Source organism: Ipomoea nil, unplaced genomic scaffold, assembly GCF_001879475.1.
Source record: "Ipomoea nil cultivar Tokyo-kokei standard unplaced genomic scaffold, Asagao_1.1 scaffold2545, whole genome shotgun sequence".
NCBI lineage: Eukaryota > Viridiplantae > Streptophyta > Magnoliopsida > Solanales > Convolvulaceae > Ipomoea > Ipomoea nil.
In genome coordinates, this window is record NW_017618973.1 from 292,224 (window position 1) to 314,412 (window position 22,189).

The window sequence follows — 22,189 nt, forward strand, 5'->3', positions numbered from 1 at the left end:
AAAAAAAAAAAAAGAAAGAAAATATGCAAAATGATATCTATAGAATTAGAACACCACATTATTTACAGCTTAGAAAAAAAAAAAAAAAAAAAAAAAAGAGAAGATAACAGACCTCCTGATCATGGAAGACATGTTGATGGTTTCTTGCAAGATCTTTGTAATTTTTTATTTTTGCTTTGTGTTCGGATAAGGGATGAAGGCTCTCTGTATCTAGTATATAGATGTGCATGTGTGATGTGTTTTTCTCCCTTGCTTTCAGTTACAACATACTTTCGCTCACAGTGCAACCTATTTGCTTTCGTGGTCTGTTGAGGATGAAGCTGAGCCAGACATCTTGTTCGATGATTGTAGAGAGCTGTAATTTATTTTTTTGGATGTGTTTGCATAGAGGCTGATGTCGCTGAATATGTATCTATATATAAACATCAAACTGAGGTGAGGTAGTGGAACTGTAATAATGATAGCTATTCAAGCTTGCGTAAAAAATAAACAAACTATCAGTGAAAATCTAATAGGCCACTCCCCTAGCCAGGTTAGTTGAAACCACACGCAATAGGCCACTCTTCTACAGATATGGCTTTCACGAAATTTGATTGGCTGAAATCTTGTGGCGGTGCATATATAGATTAAAAAAATCAAAAAGGGGAAAAGGCCTTCAAAACTTTGAGCGAGAATTTACACCAAATGTGTTTGACTTTTTTATATATAGGATAGGATAGGATATAGGATTCTACATAGATTTAGGTATCACAGATTAAAGAGAAGCAGAGGAGTTTGCAAATGTGTCTTCTAAGAAAAATTAGTGTAATTGAATACCTGGAAACAGATGGCGATACATTGAAGATGATCATATTTCTTTTTTTATTTAAGTTACTTCTCTGTATGTTTTTTTAATTAAAAGTATTTTTATTATTATAAAATTTTTGTTCTTCCATGTCAAATTACAGAGTTAAAGAGAACTTTTTTACAATAATAGACATGTATTTATATACGGTGGTGAAATAAAACAATCTTTTGAATTATCAAGAGTTCATGATTTAATTTTCTGTATAAAATTCATGATCTACCTCCAATTATTATTTTAAAAAGGAAAAAGCCTTCTTCCAGAGACCGGAACTGTCTTCTTCCCGAAGAAGGCAGTGCATTTGGGTGTAAAAAGTCAAATGCATTGTTATTTTTGACTTGATATACATACATAATTTACTAAGCTTAATTACCCTATTAAATTAATTAATTATAGTCCAAATTTTGAGTAACAATCAAGAAATGCTCAGATTAGCTTTTTATTGTGGCTTTGGGCATTATCACATATATAATTAATGACATATCAAAATATTATTTTAACTCATGCATAGTGCACTAAAGTTTTAAATGGTGCATCTTAAGTACACAAAGCACTCACCTTAAACATTATCTGTATATTTGTGTTTTCTCAAAACTATTTACTCCGTATAATTTAATCTTTTGTTATTAACTAATTTTATAATTTTTTTTTTACATATTTAAAATTCATATCAAATATAGCATTTATAATTAAAATGTCTTTTAAAACATAAAATTAATAGGAATTCATTTTTCATTCAAATAATATGTACAATAAGCTAGAATGTGAAGGAAAAAAAAAAAAAAAAAAAAGGTGAGCACATCTTCAGCATTCAAATGGCGAATTTTAAGTACACAAATCACGCACCTTAAGCACACAAACAAAGCACCCCCTCCCTGCTTGAGAAGAACTCATCCTAAAGTTTTTATGTAGTATTTCCTTGATCATACTATTGCGTACAATTTCATTTATTGTCCTTTATCACTTGGAAGAGACTTGCCAACAAAACTTTCCAACAAATGGCTTTAACACTAGGTTTACTAGCCTCATGAAAGTGTTCTTACTTGTCACCCCAAGATCCAGACGGAATTACAAATTTTGTTTTTGATAAATGGTGCCTGCGCCAATTTGCCACGATTTTCCAAGCAAAATATGACAAGCATTTGTATCAACCACTTTGCATATCACAGAATCTTTATAAATTTCAATAACTAATGTATTGCCCTTCGTTGCTCCATCCCAACTTGTAAGCTTAGGAACTGGTTTCGTGGGTAGTCCGAGATGATGCACAATTGCTGCAACTCCCACTATTAATGAAAATATTGCACACCTTTTCAAACATGTTGTTGTAGGTTCAAGAAATGATGCTTCATTGATTATCTATGTCTCCATTATCCTTAACAACTTTGTCTTTAGAATCATAATTAACATTAATTATTCCCAGCGGAGGATCATTCTGCAACAATAATATCCCATCAACTATCTCAACAGATAGACAGGTGGTAGTTGGTCCTTCACAAGGTTGACGGTTGATGTCACTCCACTACCATCAAGCCTTAGGCTTATGTTGGCAAGAAAACACTAAAAATTTCTTGAAACTCAAGGTTAACATTCTCTCTATATGCTTGAAAAGCTGCCCGAAGGTCGTCCATTCCATAGTCACTGCAAATGCATTAGTTGCTACCCTCAGAGTTGTTTCCATTTCATGCCATTTTGGGTCCTAAAGAATAGAGAGGATCATGTCACTGTCTCCAGGAAGAACTTTAACAAGAGAAAACAGGAAGAAATGCAAAAAATACAATGATACATGACAAACTCAGAGTTCACAACAACAAAATCTTGTTTAAATAGGAATCGAAAGGAAATAGGGAATTTGCAAAAATATTGAAAGCTTAATCTCTTTTAAAAAATAAGACAGTAAATATTAGTTATGGAAAGTACTGTACTAAAACAATTTCAGTGAATTAGTGAATCCAACTTATTTTGGGAAAAGGAAATCAAACTACGGATGAAGCAAATCTGACCCAAAATAAAGTAAAAATCTTAGCATTCTCACATCCCAGTGGCCAATAAAGCCTGAATGGAACCCGTAGCATTCAAGAAAAGAAAACGCATTAATCAACGCAATGTTAAGAAACCAACCAGATCCCATTTTGAGACCATAAGAGAAGTTACCTGTGCGTGAAGATGAAGAAATCATATAGGTTCAGCAATCTGTAAACAGAAGGAATCTGTGTGTGAAGAGGAAGAAAAGAAAAGAATACGAGAAACCATCAAACAACAAAGGGAATCTTTGAATTGAAGAGGAAGAAAAAGAGAAAGGGGTGTCCCCTCGCAGCAGAATTGGGGAATATAGCAAATCAGATCAGATAAGGGATTGGGAAAAATAAATAAATCTATATCTATATCTATATATTCTATATATATATATATATATATATATATATATAAAAGTAAAATCCTCCTATGTGATTTTCCCGCTCAAACTTTTATAGTCAAATTAATGAAATATTTTATTGGTCAAATTAATAAAACTTATTTGGTAAGCAAATGTAAAATGAAAATGTTATAAAAGCTATTAATTGGTAATCTATCTATCATCTATCTATCTATCTATCAATATAATAAAGCAACAACTTTCTCCTACACATTTTTCCCGCCCACACTATACTGTGTCATTTTATGTGAGTATATAATATAGCTACTTTAGAGTCGAATTGAATGTGTTCAGATGACTGTTCGTTTTCCAATGTCAACCAAGTACAATAAATACAGTTCTATTAATGAAAGACTTCTAATGATAAGCTACATATATACACCTGCATACATATAGATAGACGCGCATAACTACAGATAGACACATACATATTTTACATCTGTATATATACTATTAAATGCTTCGAAACAATCATCTATTCATTGTGCTCTTGGAAACTGAAAGGTCTCCAGCAGCCTTCAGGTTTCCAAGGTATTTTTCAAATTTCGAATACACTGTTAGCCCTCTATATAAACCTCTCTAAACAGCCTTTTGCACTAACCCTCTGGGTGTTTGCTATTCACTACTTAGACTTTGCCATCCATATGATATAACTGGCTCCATTATTCATCTTAGGGAAGGACACCTGCAGAACTTGAAGGCCGAAACATTGAGGTAATGTTTTCTTTACAAACCTGCAAACAATGCATTCATATTTAGAAAATAATATTTTCTTTCTTTATAGGCACATATGTGCATGTAAATATTCCTAAAGACTATGTTTACTTGGTTTCTTTTCTATTTCTTTATCTAATTTGTTGTATTAGACTCTATTGGTATCTGTGGAGGATACTGATGAGATGAAGGAGCAGACTCACAAGGAGATGGGAAAGATATACACTTACAAAGGTATACTAATTGTCAAAAGCTTCTTTTTAAGGCTGTGGGCCTGTAAAAAAAAAAAAAGAATTCTGTGAAACTGAAAATCAAATGAGGTATCAAAATCTATCTATCTATCAATCTATATTACTTAGAATTTTATTAATATTAACTGGTCAGCTAAATGCATATGGCAGTATGATTTTATTTGTTATTGTAGGTGTATTTTGATGGAAAGGACATAGATTTTTGAGGTGTAAATCCTGTATAAAATCTCTATATATATCATGCATTCTTATAACAGTACTTTATCATTTCTGCATCAAAAAACTGTTTGTTTTTCAAATGCACTACTGGAAAGTAGAATGAAGAAATTAGAGAAATCTATTACTATAGTTGCCAAGAGAACAAAAAGCTGAAGATAAAGGTATGTTTCCAGATTATATGTTAACAAATAAATATGTTATCTGTTCATATTTTCCTTGAGTAGACTAAGCGTTGCTGATTTGCAGCCTATGATAGGTTTTAAAATTTGCCTTGCCCTAAAAAAGGTTAGGACAGATTGTAACTTAGATCTTGCACTTGAACAGGACAGGGTGAGCAATAAAACAGGATATGTTCATCGTATGACGCCACCCAGTTGTTGTTCAATCAAACTATACCAGAAATTGAGATTTTCAGGGAAAGGTATGATACTATCTTATTATTCAATTCCACAGTCAGGCATATTCTTAGAACTAAAGTTTTTATTTTTCTTTTCTCTATGTAGTCTTTGTACTGAGCAGACTCCATTGAGGAGTATCAACTCATATTCAAGCCTGATTTATAGTCTAATTGAAATTTTTAGCTCTTATAGTATTCTAATAACTTAAATAAGTGATTTATAAGGTTTCTTTTCTGGAGAAGAGGTTGAAAGTCCAAGTCCTGGACACTATCAGGATTTCTAAAGAAACTTAAAGTGAGGTTGTGAAAAGCTGCCTATTGGACGATTAAATAGTATGAACACACATTATGCATAGTTGTATATACATAGTGCAAAATGTATGATCACACTGGGACAAGTACGAATCGTATATATTAAATCTTTTTAGAAATCCAAAAATTTGTTTATACTATCATATGAAAATCTGTTGTAAACAACTGAATTATTGAGAGTAAATCCACCAACAACAAAAATGATGGTTTCCTAATAGTAGTTATTTTTATGCTATTACTATGTATATAACAAGGAGGCAATGTTATTTTTGGTCTAAAATTTGCGTAAATATTGTATTATCATGTAATCTGGAAGGAATAAACTTAATACTCTGCTATTCATATTGACCTAGGGCGAGATCTGACATATGATGTTTATGTTTTTCAGATGCATGTTTGGATAACAAAAAGTTAATGGCCATTTGATAGGGATGATCTTTTTTCATTTCTAAATTTCGTTTACTATTTATATATTCATGTTTGGAACTATATAATTTGATCGTAAAGCTTGATTCATGCTACAGACAAAACTCTATTAGTTATGGGTAAGTTATTGAACTAATTTTTTTGTGATTTACTTTCTGCCCATGGTTGTAAGGTCTACCCTGTGGTATTTTTCAGTCATACATAAGATTTATAAAGCATCAATGGTGCAATAATAAGAATAGTAGTTAGATTTACCTTTGTTTTGGTCAAGATTCTTCCTCTTAGACCCAATAGTGATTGAAGATGTAATTTTCCTCATGGTGTCTTCAGAGATTTATTATACTGACTATATGTGTGGAGAAATTGTTGTGAAAATGTTTTCTGATGATGTATGGAGACCCTTTTATAGTTCTTAAATAATAATAATTTTAGATTGAGAGAGGAATGTCATCAGTTTCTTGAAATCTATGTCTTTATTTTAAATCTTGGAATACTATGACTTTTATGTGTGCTATTTATTGCAAAGTATTAAAATAACTAATTTGACTTTTATGTGTGCTATTTATTGCAAAGTATTAAAATAACTAATTTGTTTTCACAGTTTGAAAATTCATCATTTCAGAAATTTTGATTTACTTAATTTTAACCATGTTAAGCATGAGCCTAAATAAGTCATATTCTTATGTCCTTTTCCCATTAAGTGTTACCGATACTTGAAAACTGGCAGATTATGCATATTATTGATAATGTACATCATCTTTTATTTTTTAGTTGGTTATAGCAGTGTTTGAATCATGTTTACCTTATCATTTATTGATAAAATTTCTTTTGCAGATAAAGTTTAAGAATACTCAACACAGTGCTGTGGTAATAACACCTCAAGAACGTGTGAAGCCAATTCTGCAATTGTAAAATCACATGTAACCATATTTTTTTATACTTATAATTATGCACTTGTTGTTTTTTACTGGGCTTTTTGAGAAATAGTTCTTTAATATTTTTCTATCAATTAACTTATTGATAAGTAAGTTAAATATGACTATACTTTTTGATTCACTTGATTTATGAGGTTACTTATTGACTAAGAACTGTTTTTTAAATATTGTGAACGACTGCTTAGGTCCATTAAGTATTGGTTTTAAAAAGTTTGGTATAAAAAGTGATTTATAATTCTTAGTTTGTGTAACAAAAGACCAAATGTGATTTATTTTGATTACACTTTTTTTTTTATATGAAAGTGATTTTGTTTATGTGACTTGTTGGTTAAGAACTGTCTTTTAAATATTGAGAATGAGTGCTTAGGTCAATTTTGTATTGGTTTTAAAAAGTATGGTGTAAAAAGTGATTTATTATTCTTAGTTTGGCTAACAAATGACCACATGTGATTTATTTTGATTACACTTTTTTATATGGAAGTGATTTTGTTTATGTGATTTGTGTTTGCTATGAGTATTAGTTTTCAAGCCTATTTCACAATGTTATATTCAGATAAGTCATTTTTAAATCACACAAAATATATGAATGTGATTTTGTTTATGTGACCCAGCATTTGTTTTTTCAGAGTATTGATTTTCATGGCATGCATCTGCAAACTTATATTTAGAATTTTACTTATAGACTAACTTGTGAATTTATGATTTTTTGTATGAAGATAAGGGTAGAGTTCTGTATAACTATCTAACGATTAGTTGAAGAAGTACAGAAGACTTTAGATCAAAAATGAAGTTTCATCATATTTCAGAGGTACATAATATTACTATTCTCCTTTCTAGGCTAACTATATTTAGTACAATAAATATTTGACATTCCCTATTACACAATCCTTATTAAGTACATACACAATCTTCTAGTCATCCATTTAGAACATCATCTTCTATGTTTGTCATTAGGAAGGTGCTCCACTACATGCAAAAAAAAAAAAAAAAAAAAAAAAAAAAAAAAAAAAACCAATGCAAAACAGTGTACATATGTAAAGCATGTTGCAATGAAATAGTTAAGTCTTAATGCATAATTTGAAATCTGCCCACATGCCCATTATCCTTCAATGTCTATATGTAAGGCATATAGACATTGAATAACAGGCATCAATGTCTTTCAACCAAAAAACCTACTTAAAAAAGTTTTACAGGCATCATTGTCTGGTAATAGAATTCTCCGACCAAAAAACACAGAAATTCAATACAACTTAGTCCAATCCTTCAGTCTTTTCACTCATTACATATCTGCTACTTTCCCAAGCTTGACAACATGCTCCTTAGTTTTTTTGGAACTCTGGTTACTTGAAAATTCATCAGTAGAGACCTCTTTACTGCTCCACTTTCGGCCAGTTTGTTTGAATTGAGTTGAGTTGAATTGTCAACAGGAGCACGTTTCTCGATAATTGAATAGTAGACCAAATACAAAAATAGTTGAATGAAAAATAGCAATAATAAGAAAAAAATACTTACCAAACAACGCCTTGTCACTGTCTAATCCCCTTCAAACCCAAATAAGTCTAAACTTATTCTTTAAGAGTTGGAAATTTCATGTGGGGAAGAAGTATTCTTAAATTTATAGTTTTCAAATAGGTTAGTAATGTTTCATGTGTCATGCATAGTGTCAATCTATTTGAAAACAGGTCAAACAAATATTCATCAGAAAAATATACATATGATTATCTAACATCAGAAAAAAAAATGCTACTGGGGCATTTATATCCAGTAATAATAGCACATTAAAACCAACTTTATTCTTTAGTCTTTTATTTTAAAGAAATAAAAGAAAAAAAAAAGTTTACCTAAATATCAGTAATTGTACTGATAATCATTCAGCCATTTGTATAGTCGAAATGTACAGGTTACGGCTTGCTTTTCATATGTTCAGAGTTCCTGCATTGCATTGAACTATCTGGACAATTTTTCCTTTATTTTATCTACAAACATGATAAAATCCAAGAGAAATACTAAAACAATCCAATAACATAAATATACTAAATGATTGAAAATAATCTGCAATTACCAAATCAAAGTCTTCATCTCCATCCTCTTCAATCATCCTAGAAATTAGATTCTTTCTTGTTGCATAATACACTATTTCCATGTAATCTAACCTAATTAATAATATTGCCTCTTTGTTATATACATAGTAATAGCATAAAAATAACTACTATTGGGAAACCATCATTTTTGTTGTTGGTGGATTTACTCTCAATAATTCAGTTGTTTACAACAGATTTTCATATGATAGTATAAACAAATTTTTGGATTTCTAAAAAGATTTAATATATACAATTCGTAATTGTCCCTGTGAGATCATACATTTTGCACTATGTATATACAACTATGCATAATGTGTGTTCATACTACTTAATCGTCCAATAGGCAGCTTTTCACAACCTCACTTTAAGTTTCTTTAGAAATCCTGATAGTGTCCAGGACTTGGACTTTCAACCTCCTCTCCAGAAAAGAAACCTTATAAATCACTTATTTAAGTTATTAGAATACTATAAGAGCTAAAATTTTCAATTAGACTATAAATCAGGCTTGAATATGAGTTGATACTCCTCAATGGAGTCTGCTCAGTACAAAGACTACATAGAGAAAAGAAAAATAAAAACTTTAGTTCTAAGAATATGCCTGACTGTGGAATTGAATAATAAGATAGTATCATACCTTTCCCTGAAAATCTCAATTTCTGGTATAGTTTGATTGAACAACAACTGGGTGGCGTCATACGATGAACATATCCTGTTTTATTGCTCACCCTGTCCTGTTCAAGTGCAAGATCTAAGTTACAATCTGTCCTAACCTTTTTTAGGGCAAGGCAAATTCTAAAACCTATCATAGGCTGCAAATCAGCAACGCTTAGTCTACTCAAGGAAAATATGAACAGATAACATATTTATTTGTTGACATATAATCTGGAAACATACCTTTATCTTCAGCTTTTTGTTCTCTTGGCAACTACAGTAATAGATTTCTCTAATTTCTTCATTCTACTTTCCAGTAGTGCATTTGAAAAACAAACAGTTTTTTGATGCAGAAATGATAAAGTACTGTTATAAGAATGCATGATATATATAGAGATTTTATACAGGATTTGCACCTCAAAAATCTATGTCCTTTCCATCAAAACACACCTACAATAACAAATAAAATCATACCGCCATATGCATTTAGCTGACCAGTTAATATTAATAAAATTCTAAGTAATATAGATTGATAGATAGATAGATTTTGATACCTCATTTGATTTTCAGTTTCACAGAATTCTTTTTTTTTTTTTTTTACAGCCCCACAGCCTTAAAAAGAAGCTTTTGACAATTAGTATACCTTTGTAAGTGTATACCTTTCCCATCTCCTTGTGAGTCTGCTCCTTCATCTCATCAGTATCCTCCACAGATACCAATAGAGTCTAATACAACAAATTAGATAAAGGAATAGAAAAGAAACCAAGTAAACATAGTCTTTAGGAATATTTACATGCACATATGTGCCTATAAAGAAAGAAAATATTATTTTCTAAATATGAATGCATTGTTTGCAGGTTTGTAAAGAAAACATTACCTCAATGTTTCGGCCTTCAAGTTCTGCAGATGTCCTTCCCTAAGATGAATAATGGAGCCATTTTCAGGTTATATCATATGGATGGAAAAGTCTAAGCAGTGAATAGCAAACACCCAGAGGGTTAGTACAAAAGGCTGTTTAGAGAGGTTTATATAGAGGGCTAACAGTGTATTCGAAATTTGAAAAATACCTTGGAAACCTGAAGACTGCTGGAGACCTTTCAGTTTCCAAGAGCACTATGAATAGATGATTGTTTCGAAGCATTTAATAGTATATATACAGATGTAAAATATATATGTGTCTATCTGTAGTTATGCGCGTCTATCTGTATGTATGCAGGTGTATATATGTAGCTTATCATTAGAAGTCTTTCATTAATAGAACTGTATTTATTGTACTTGGTTGACATTGGAAAACGAACAGTCATCTGAACACATTCAATTCGACTCTAAAGTAGCTATATTATATACTCACATAAAACGACACAGTATAGTGTGGGCGGGAAAAATGTGTAGGAGAAAGTTGTTGCTTTATTATATTGATAGATAGATAGATATGTAATTTAACTGTGTATATTAATATTCTTTTTTAGGATATTATATAATGTTTCATTATTTTCCAAAGAATGGACAATGTTGACATCTCACTGTCTCCAATTGAACAAGTTTATACATCAGAATTTATCAATGCATGAAAACTTCTAAAGAAATTTGTAACTGATTGTCTAAATAAATACAACTTTTGATTTCTCTTTACTTAAACCAAAAGAGATATAATTTAATTAGTTATACTACTAAATATGTTTAACTTGGCAAATTTTTGTATGGACCATGAATCTTATAATACATTTTTAATATATAATATTTTGTATTGTTTATTTACTGAAAGTAAATTATTTAATAGTATGCTCGCAATAATGTACATATTACTTTTTTGACTCTATGTACACCACAAATTTATTTAATGGTATTAAATTTCATATCTATTTTTCATTTATGGTTAATGCGATTGCGGGCCGATTAAATCTCGATTGTGGGCCGATTAAATCTCGAAGACAGTTCGTAAAAGGATATGAGAAATATTTTTCTATCTCACACGTGAGTTATGTACGTAGCACTTTGAAGAGTAAGTAATCTAAGGAGATTAAAAATTTTGATTGGTATGGATAATGGACAATCTATAACTACGACAAAAAATGTTGTATACAATTCTTTTTTAAATGTGTAATACACTTTCATTGTTAATTGTTATTAAATAATTTACTCTATATAAATTTTCTTATTTTTTTTTATTATTATGTTATATTGTTTAATTATATTATTATTATTTACCTTCAAAAAAATATTATTATTTATGGCCGTGCACCGCACGGGTACAAATACTAGAATGATAGTTTGGTGGAACAACTGACTGAAGAGCATAAGGCAATATATGATAACGTATTGGACGATGTTGAGAATGAGGTTGGAGGATTATTTTTTGTGTATGGATATGGTGGTACGGGTAAAACCTTCTTGTGGAGAGCATTGTCTTCCGCTTTGAGGTCAAAGGGTGAGATTGTTATAAATGTTGCATGAAGTGGCATAGCTGCTCTATTATTACCAGGGGGAAGAACAGCGCATTCGAGGTTTGCAATACCAATCGCTGTTAATGAAGATTCTACTTGCAATATCAGTCAAAGCAGTCCGTTGGCACACTTGATCATGCAATGTAGGTTGATCATTTGGGATGAGGCCCCAATGATGCATAAATTTTGCTTTGAAGCTTTGGACCGAACTATGCGAGATCTACTGCATGTTCAAAATCCAAGAAGTTTTGAAATGACTTTTGGTGGGAAAACCGTCGTGTTAGGTGGAGACTTCAGACAAATTTTACCAGTAATTCCAAAGGGCACCAGGCAAGATATAGTGGGTGCAAGTATAAATTCATCATATCTGTGGAGAAGCTGTAAAGTATTTAGGCTTACAAAGAATCTACGGCTTAGGGCATTGCAATAAGAGTCTGGAGTTCAAGAGATTGAAGAATATGCAAAGTGGATTGCTGATATAGGTGACAGAACTATTGGTGATTCATTGGATGGAGAGTGTGAGATCAACATTCCAGATAAATTCTTACTCAAGTCGGTGGAGGATCCTATTTCTACAATTGTTGATAGCATATTCCCGGGGTTTCGTACTGGAAATAGAGATGTCAAATATCTAAAAGACTGTGCAATTTTGGCACCAACTTTGGACGTGGTAGATAACATCAATGAATACATGAATGAATATAATACTGCCGAAGGAATGACATATCTCAGTTGTAATTCGGTATGCAAATCGGATTCCAATGTGGACATGCTTGCTGATCTACACACACCGGAGTTTTTAAATGGATTACGATGTTCTGGAGTGCCAGATCACTCATTGACTTTAAAAGTTGGATCACCCGTTATGCTCATGAGAAATATTGATCACTCATTGGGGTTGTGCAATGGTACAAGGATGATCATTTCAAAGTTGGCTACTCATGTTTTAGAAGCTCAAATATTGACCAGAACAAGTGCTGGTACAAAGGTGTTAATACCAAGGATGTCCATAACACCGTCAGATCCAAGATTGCCTTTTAAGTTTCAAAGAAAACAATTTCCGCTAATGTTGTCATATGCCATGACAATAAACAAAAGCCAGGGTCAAACATTGTCAAACGTCGGTTTATTTTTGAAGAGGCCGGTTTTTAATCACGGACAACTGTATGTAGCGGTGTCAAGGGTTAGTAATACTAGCGGATTAAAAATGTTGATTTGTGACGAAAATGTACAATCCAAAAATACGACTACAAATGTCGTATATAAAGAAGTTTTCAATAATGTGTAATAAAAGTCACAGTTCATCCTATTACTTTTAATGTAAGGCCTTATATATTATTTCTTAGATTTATGACCGTGCATCGCACGGGTGCAAATACTAGTCTATATATATATATATATATAAATAAAATCCTCCTATAACTTTTTCCCGCCCAAACTTATTGGTCAAATTAATAATAAATCTTATTTGGTAAGTAAATATTTAATGAAAATTAAGTAAAATGTATTAATGGGTAATATTGCATAATTATAGTATCTCCATATTTCCGGTTAAATGACAGCAAAAGATGGCATAATTGGCCCTGTCCGTTACAAAATGAAGTACCATCACTTCCTCCGCAAGCTCATGAACACCAAGCCCTCCCACGGCCCCATCCACTTCCGCGCACCATCCGAGGGTAAGTCTTTGCTCTCCAACTATCCTTCATCAGTGTGAAATGCATTTTTGCTATTGGAGAATATATTTTTTGCGAATTAAGCGTTTTATGATTTTGTGGAACTGGAATATGTAGAATGATTCTGCATAAGAAGAAGACAGGAGCTGCGGTGCTGGCTCGATTGAAGGTGTACGAGGGTGTTCCTCCGCCGTATGATAAGGTGAAGCGGATGATTATTCCTAATGCACTCAAGTAAGTTTACTGCTACATCCTCTCTCTCATTCATAAAAAGCTTTAAGCCTCTCTACCTTTTGATGTTTTTTGGTTAGTTTAGTACATGATTTGAAATTATGAATTGTACATAGGGTATTGAGGCTCCAGGCTGGGCACATGTACTGGCTGCTGGGTAAGCTTTCATCTGAGGTTGGTTGGAACCACTATGACAGCATCAAGGTAACTTATTGAAGCGAGTAAGCTCATAGCTGTTGACGAAGCGAGTACGCGATGATTGACGGCCGATTGAGCAAAGGTTGAAAGGGCACAAAAATATTTCACAATAACAGGGCGTTTGGTTGGAGGGGGGAATTATGTGGGAAATGAATTATAATTCCATGGGAGTTGAATCACTGGGAATAAAGTGGGAATTTAAATTCCAGTGTTTGGTTGACAGGAATAGAATTACTGGGAATTTCAATTTCAATGTTTGGTATACATGGGAATTGAAAGGGAATAAGTAGTATAAAGTCAAAAATGTCCATTATTGTTGTTAGACATTAATTTTAGGTTAAAAATGGAAGGGGTAATTTTGACTCATCACTATCTTTTTTTTCCCAGGAATTAAAATCCCGGGGGGGGGGGGGGGGGGGGGGGGACATGAGATTTTAATTCCATGAAAATGGGGGAATTGCAATTCCCTCCAACCAAACTACGGAATTTAATGGCCTTTAGAATTAGGTGGGAATTAAGTGGGAAGGAAATTTAAAATCCCTCCAACCAAACGCCCAGTAATATTCTAAATCATCAATTAAAAATGGAATGGAAATTAGGTAAATTGAGAAAAGAAATGAATATTAATAATTGATTGAAAATCAAAAATGAAAAAAATGATTAATTGAAAAATGAAATGAATATTAATGATTGACTGAAAATAAAAAAATGATCCATAATTGACTAAAATGGAAAAGGAAATTGTCAGATCATTACATTTTAATTTTCACAATAATATTACATAGTTGGTAGGGAATATCCCGACCGACATAGTGCTGTCCCGACCGGTGTGCTTTCGTCCTTTTCTTCTTGTCTTTGCAGGTAACAGGTCGGGTTTCTTGTGAAAGACCCGGTCGGTTTCCGACCGGGAGTTACCCGAGCGGCAGTGTCGACCACCAAGCGGTAGCCCTTTGGCGAGAGAGCTGACAAGGGACACGTGGCGGCTCTACACGTTGACAGGCAGGGCACCCGGGAAGACGACATGTGGTGGCTACGTGGGAAGCATGCCGAACGGCCGGATTTGTGTCTCCGGCTCCGCGGCTATAAATACCCGCGATAGCGACAGTGTGAGGGACTTTTGGACGATCGATAGGTTGTTGTTAGAGAATCCCGACCGCAGTCAGTCGGTACTCAAAGCAACCAAATAGATTGTACTTAGGGCCTTCATTGATCAATAAGAGTTATTTACTTGCTTTAATTGGTCTCTTATTTATTTAATTACCGCTTATGTGGCAATTAACACTATCATTTTGGCGCCGTCCGTGGGGACCGTGCAAGAAAGCTATCGTCTTGACGAGCACCCGGTTTCTCATCAATCATGTATCCGTGGGCACAAAACCTCTTTGCTGATGACCAAGCGGATGCAGCGAGTTCATCCGACCACCAGTCGACGCAGCAACAAGGTCAGAATATGGACCTCAACCTCAATCTCTCACCACCCCATCCATCCAATACATACCCGGCCGCCCAACAGCCGGTGAACTACATCTAACCGGGATACCAAACACCCGGTCCGCAGTACCAGCAGCAGCAAATGCCGTATCCCGGCCCGTATCCATACCCGGTCCCCCCTCAACCGTACGGGTATTGGCCAGGCCAACCGATGTATTACACGCCCCCGGTTGGCTATCCACCCTTCACGCCTTCATACACGGCTCCAGCCGCCGCCCCTCCAGTTTACCCGGCCGCACATGTAGAGCCGCAGCATCAGCCCACTTCCCGGGCTCGACGCTCGGCTCGTTCGCGGTTGGGGTCGGGGGGTGCTGATGCGATGGAGGCACCACGGCAGGCCCAGCAAGCACCGGAGGCTCCAGCCCGAGCGGAGGACCCCGAAGAAGTTGCCCGAGCGGTAGCTTTTGATCATCTTCGACCGGCGATGCGACAACGTTTGGGGCCCCAAGACCCGAACCGGTAGTCGGAAGATGTACAGATGCAGGAATCTAGCCAGGAGGCTTCATCCGGGCATAGCGGGTCGAGATCTCACCGTCGACAACGCGCACGGGACGCAGCCCAAGCTGCCCAGGCGGCCGAGCTCAACGAGACCCGAGGATTGCTCTATAACCTCCAGGCGGAGTTTGCGCAATTCAGGAACGCGCACCCTGCAACACCCCCGGTCGACCAATCGTCCTTGCTCAGGACGCCTTTCACTGCCGAGGTAATGGCTCAGCACTACCCGCTTGATTTGAAGGTCTCCGGGGAAAAAAGCTATGATGGCCGTACGGACCCTGAGGTCCATGTCAACGATTTCTACGGCAACATGATGCTGAAGGGCGTATTAGACGTCGTGATGTGTAGGGCCTTTTACTCCACGCTCACTGGTCGGGCAGCGGAGTGGTTCCGAACTTTGCAGCCGGGCTCAATTGCAGATTTTAACGCCCTGGCGATCAAGTTCGTGAGGAAATTCATCACCTCCAAGGTGGTGAGGAAGTCCTACATGTACTTGGAGAAGGCCAAGCAACTTGAAGGGGAGAGCTTGACCGATTTCCTTGTCAAGTGGAAGGCAGCGGTCGGGGAAGTCGAGCCCATGGACGATGCGACCGCCACCCACATGCTCCACATTTCCCTCCGGGCGGGTTATTTATACCAGGATTTCATCCTACACCCCCCCGGCCACGTATGAGGAGGCCCTTCGAAAGGTCACAGACTATGCCAACGCCGGCGAGGCGAATGCCGTAAAGCGCTCGCAGGAGGTCGGGTCTTCGTCCTGTAAACCGGCCGGCCGGGCGGAACACCGATCGGGTGATGACCATCCCCGATCCCGCACCAGGCCTGGTGAGTTTATGGCCCTGAACCGATCCGTAGCGGAGGCCATGCAGTACGCCCAGTCCTGCAATCTCATCAAACTCCCCCATCCCGATCAAGACGGCCCTGACAAGAGTAAGCACTGTGCTTACCACCGATGTGCCAGGTATGACACTGAAGAGTGTACCCACTTGCGCCAACTGTTGGAGGACCTGCTCAATCTTGGAAAGTTGGACAAGTGTGTGGGGAAGAGAGAAGACACAAAGAAGAATACCGATCGGAGAGATCACCGGCGCTCCCATCACCGTTCCGATCGTTCTGATCGTGAGGGACGCTCCGATCGGTCAGGTCAGGACCGAAGAGACGATCGTCGTGATGACTGACGGGACCCTGACCCTCCATCTAGCAGCCGACCGACAGGAAAGCCTACCATCCACGTCATTTTTGGTGGTTTGGATGACGCTTCCCGACCGAGGAGTGATTGCCCGGTCGCCATAGTAGATTCCCGAGACACTGGGAAGAGGCAGAAGATGGAGCCCATAACCTTCACCCTCGAAGATCAACCCAGCAGCGGTGACCATGGCATGGAGGCGCTCGTGGTCACGATTGATGTCAAAGGGACGGATGTCCAGAGGGTTATGGTGGACACTGGGAGCAGTGTCAACGTCCTTTACTTGGACGTGTTCGAGAAACTTGGACTCGACAGGAAGGAGCTGACTCCGGTCGGTGTACCACTGTCGAGATTTACCAGGGCGCTTATCTACCCCGAGGGAAAAATAACGCTCCCAGTAGAGATCGGCACCTCTCCGAAGTCGATCAAGACGGAGCTGGAATTCGTTGTGGTCAACCTCCATTGTGTCCACAACATTATCTTGGGCCGACCCGCAATCATGAAGATTGGTGGGATAATTTCGATGCCTCACCTGTGCATGAAATTCCCCACCCCCAATGGGGTCGGTGTGGTCCGTGGCGATGTCCAATCCGCCCGGAAGTGTTACACCCGAGCGGTCAACAGACGTGACTCCGGTCAGTCTTCCCGGGTGAACACTATTGCCAAGGAGGAATCTAAAGACCGGAAGGAACAACCCGAGCCTTCCGAAGAGATAGAGGAAGTTCCCCTGTCCGAGGACCGACCGGACAGGAAGATCAAGATTGGTCGGGCCCTTACCCCCGAGCTCCGAGCGCAAGTCCTGGCTATACTCCGAGAGTTTGCGGACATCTTTGCATGGGGGCCCGAAGATATGCCCGGGATCGACCGAACGGTCATCTGTCACAAGTTAGCAGTCGATCCCGCTGCAAAGCCGGTCGTGCAAAAGACCGGGCATCTTTCTTCCGATCGCCGCGAGTTCGTCAGAAAAGAGGTCAAGAAGATGGCGGCGATCGAGCACATCCGACCGGTGATTTATCCCGAGTGGGTGGCCAACATTGTTCTTGTTCCAAAGCCCCCAGCTTGGAAGATGTGTATTGACTTCACCGACCTCAACAAGGCCTGTCCGCTCGACCCGTATCCTCTACCGAGTATCCATCACATGGTCGACGAGACGGCCGGGACCGAGTTGATGAGCTTCATGGACGCATTTAAAGGCTATCATCAAATAATGATGCACCATGAAGATGAGAGCAAGACAGCCTTCGTGACCCCGGACAGGCTGTATTGCTACCGAGTGATGCCGTTCGGCCTCCGCAACGCGGGAGCGACCTATCAGAGAATGGTCAATATGATCTTCGCCGATCTGCTAGGCTGAACGATGGAAGCTTACATTGATGATATGCTGGTCAAGAGTCGAGATCGATCCGACCACACTCGGGACCTCCGGGAGTGCTTCCAGATCATGAGGAAGTACCAGTTGCGGCTGAACCTGACCAAGTGCACATTTGCGGTTCAGACCGGGAAATTCCTCGGCTACATGATGACCAAGAAGGGAATCGAGCCCAACCCGGCCAAATTTAAGGCGATTCTGGACATGCAACCACCTTCTACCGTTCGGGAAGTCCAGCAATTGACCGGTCGGTTGGCAGCTCTCAGCCGGTTCCTCTCCAAATTAGCCGAGCGCGCTTTACCTTTCTTCAAGGTATTGCGTAAAGTGAATGGGTTCGTCTGGGACGAAGAATGCCGAGCGGCTTTCGACGAGCTAAAGGAATACCTCATGTCACCAATCGTGCTTTCGAAGCCCGAGCTCGGAGAAGAGCTAGACGTGTACCTCGCCGTGTCCGATCGTGCAGTAAGCGCAGTATTGTGCCGAACCGATCCGGAAGGGGTCCAGCGACCGGTGTACTATGTAAGCCACGCGCTACATGGTCCCGAGCTCTGGTACTCCCGGTTAGAAAAGGTCGTCTATGCCTTGTACATTGCCGCGAAGAAGTTGGCTCCCTATTTCCAAGGTCGAGCGATTCGCGTTTTGACCGATCAGGCCAGTCCTCCGAACTGCTTCATCATCCGGTCGCCTAGTTAAGTGGGCATTAATGCTGACCCAATATGCGATCGAATACCGACCAAGACCAGCCATCAAAGGTCAAGCCCTTGCAGATTTCTTAGTTGAGTGCACCGCCCGGGATACCCGACCCCCTGAGGTTGCGGATCCCGAAGCTGAGTGGTGGTCGCTGGCTACTGATGGGTCGAGTAGCAAAAAAGGGGCAGGAGGAGGAGTGGTTGTCACGAGCCTGGAGGGATTCAAAGTCTATTTTGCCCTCATGTATCAGTTCCATCCGACCAACAATGAAGCCGAGTACGAAGCCTTTGTCAACGGCTTACAATGTGCTCGGGATTTGGGTGATGAATACATTCGAGCTCAGACGGACTCCGCGCTCGTGGTCGGGCAGGTTCTCGGGGATTATGAGGTGAATGGAGAGCGACTACAACTATACCGAGACCTGGTCATGGAGAAGCTTACCCAGTTCCGTGGGTATACCGTCCGGCACATACCCCGATTGGATAATGCCGATGCGGACATCTTGTCCAAATTGGCCCAAGACGCCCCGGAACATATGTCGAAGATAGCTCGGATTCTGGTGATCCCGAGACACAGCATCCATCGCTTGCCGGTCAATCCAATCCAACCGGTAGAAGACAATTGGATCACCAATCTGAAGGAGTTCCTTGAGCACGGTCGGCTCCCAGACGACCCCCAGCGTGCTCGGAAGGCCAAGCTTAGAGCCCCGGGGTTCCAACTCTTGGACGGTCGTCTCTACAGGCGATCGTACGGAGGCCCTCTCATGCGTTGCTTAACCGCATTCGAGGCCGATCTTGTTATGAAGGAATTGCACTCGGGCATTTGCTCGTCACATCAAGGAGGTCGATCGTTAGCTAGTCGTATCATGCTGATCGGGTACTATTGGCCGTCCCTCCAGCTAGACTGTGAGAAGTTGGCTCGGGAATGTGAGACGTGCCAACTGTTTGCCCGGATGCCTGGACGACCGGCAACCTTCTATCAACCGGTCACGACTGCAATTCCCTTCGCTAGGTGGGGGGAAGACATTTTGGGACCCTTCCCTCAACTCTCCGGTCGGAGAAAGTTCGTGATTGTCGCCATTGACTATTTTTCCAAGTGGATTGAAGCTGAGCCGTTGGCCACGATCACCTCTCAGCAGTGTGCTCGGTTCCTATGGCGCAATGTCATTTCCCGCTTTGGTGTGCCCGTGCATCTCATCAGTGAAACGGCCGCCAATTCGTAAGCCAGTATTTCCAAAACTTCTTGGCCACGATCGGGACGACCCACGTCCGGTCGTCGGTGGCTTACCCGCAGGGGAATGGTCAAGTCGAAAATGCCAATCGGACGATTTTGGAAGGTCTAAAAAAGAAGCTACACTCGGCCGGTCGTAGTTGGGCCGATGAGTTGCCATATGTATTGTGGACTTATGGGACGACCCCGAGGGAGGCAACTTTGGAGACCCCTTTTGCCCTGGTTTACGGAGCAAAAGCCCGACTCCCGATCGAGGCTTGGATCCTGGCCGACCGAGAGCGTACTTACAATGCGGAGGAGAACGAACACTCAATGGTCATGGATCTCGATGGGGTCGAGGAGAAAAGAGAGCTAGCCGCTCGGCGTATGGCCGAGTATCAGAAGAGAGTTAAGAGTTCAAAGGACGTCCGGGTCAACCCTCGTTATTTTCAGGTGGGAGATTACGTTCTACGACGAAGGGAGGCCAGTCAACCTTTGGAAGGCGGGAAGCTAGCTCTGAATTGGGAAGGGCCATACATCACCAGTGCTGTCATACGGCCGGGAACGTACCGACTGGAGACAACAACCGGTCGGGTAATCGAGGGGACTTGGAATTCCAAGCACCTCGTGATGTTTAGACATTAGCCTATTTTTTGTAATTTTTGGATGAAGTGGGGCCTCGACCTGCGAGTTAGTCCCGGTCTTCGCTTGTAATTAAGTTTTATTGTTGTAAATATTTATTCAACCGCCTGCGAGCGGGAAGGTTCAATGTATATACGATCGGTGATTGCTTGACCGTTTGCACACGGCGGCTCGGTCGGTTATTTTCTTTACCTTCGTTGCAAGCAGGTCAAGTCAGCATCTTGTCATCTCGACCGGGCGAGTCTATCGACCAGTCAAATGCGCTCCTCTTCGGCGGACATTTGGGTCACGCCACCGATCGGGAAAGCCAGAGCTCCCAGCATAATTCCCCGATCCGTCCAACTTCTTTCCACTATCACACCTGCTCGTGCCTCGAGGGCACAATAGTGTGGGGGCTGGGATGAAGGAAGTGATGTAGGTCCGTCGCTTGGGAAAACCCCGATCGTGGAGGCTTACCTAGGAAGTGATGTAGGTCCGTCGCTCGGGAAAACCCCGATCGTGGAGGCTTACCTAGGAAGTGATGTAGGTCCGTCGCTCGGGAAAACCTCGATCGTGGGGGCTTACCTAGGAAGTGATGTAGGTCCGTCGCTCGGGAAAACCCCGATCGTGGAGGCTTACCTATTCTCAAAATTTCGACAAGGCCAGGAGATCGGGTAAACCTGATCGGGCAGGCCAGCTTGACGTCGAAATTTCGGATGCACGACCGGGCCATACGGCCACAAGGTCGGGTGTCGAACAAGTCGAGTAATGCATGACCGGGCCAAAAGGCCATGAGGTCGAGCGTTAAGGGTTCAGAGCATGTATGATTGAAAATAGAAGTGCGAATAAGGAAAACGAGCGCTATGAGTTGGGCAAAAAATTAATTCCATTTAAGCAAAAGAGTGCCCGGTACAAACTCGGGACCGGGCTCCCGATCAACGTCACTTTACAAATAAAGAAGTAAAACTACTTCTACTTCTTCGCTTCCTTGGCCTCGCCTTTCTTTGAAGCCTCCGCCTCGCTCGGGGTGGCCGCCGTAGACCCGCTTGGCTCGGCCGCTCTTTCCTTCGGGTCGAACGGAGAGGGACCGGGGTCAGAGAGATCCGGAGGAAGTGCAAACAGGACAAGTTGGAGGTCGTCTCCCTCGAGGGCCTGCTCCATTCGTTTCTGGGCCTTCTCGAGCATTTTTCTTTAGCCGGCTTTGAAAGCCCACCGACCAAAGGATAGCATTAGATCTTCCCCGATCTTCGTTCTCCGGGCCGCCTTGAGGAATGTTGTGCCCGATTCGCTGTCTTGAAAAATGAACCGGGCCAGCTCGTCCGGGCTATCCAGC

The 22,189-nt window shown here is 39.8% G+C and overlaps 1 protein-coding gene and 1 long non-coding RNA gene across 2 annotated transcripts; one reads left to right on the forward strand and one right to left on the reverse strand.

Annotated features, from left to right (window-relative positions):
• Positions 1–2,232: 2,232 nt before the first annotated feature.
• LOC109153824 lies at positions 2,233–3,186 on the reverse strand. The gene is made up of 2 exons (XR_002049612.1): positions 2,999–3,186; positions 2,233–2,543 (listed from the first exon to the last, which is right to left on the reverse strand). It is a non-coding gene; the product is annotated as an uncharacterized LOC109153824 (long non-coding RNA).
• An 8,757-nt stretch (positions 3,187–11,943) lies between these two features.
• LOC109153829 lies at positions 11,944–13,407 on the forward strand. The gene is made up of 3 exons (XM_019301701.1): positions 11,944–12,040; positions 12,173–12,670; positions 13,253–13,407. Exons 1-3 carry the CDS (start codon positions 11,944–11,946, stop codon positions 13,405–13,407), a joined length of 750 nt encoding a protein of 249 aa, XP_019157246.1.
• Positions 13,408–22,189: the final 8,782 nt, after the last annotated feature.

Coding starts and splice junctions, on each gene's coding strand:
- LOC109153829 (XM_019301701.1), top strand. CDS start 11,944: ATGACTTTTGGTGGGAAAACCGTCGTGTTAGGTGGAGACTTCAGACAA. Junction 12,041..12,172: donor GCAAGATATAGTGGGTGCAA/GTATAAATTCAT, acceptor TTGCTGATATAG/GTGACAGAACTATTGGTGAT. Junction 12,671..13,252: donor ATTGACCAGAACAAGTGCTG/GTACAAAGGTGT, acceptor GTTAAATGACAG/CAAAAGATGGCATAATTGGC.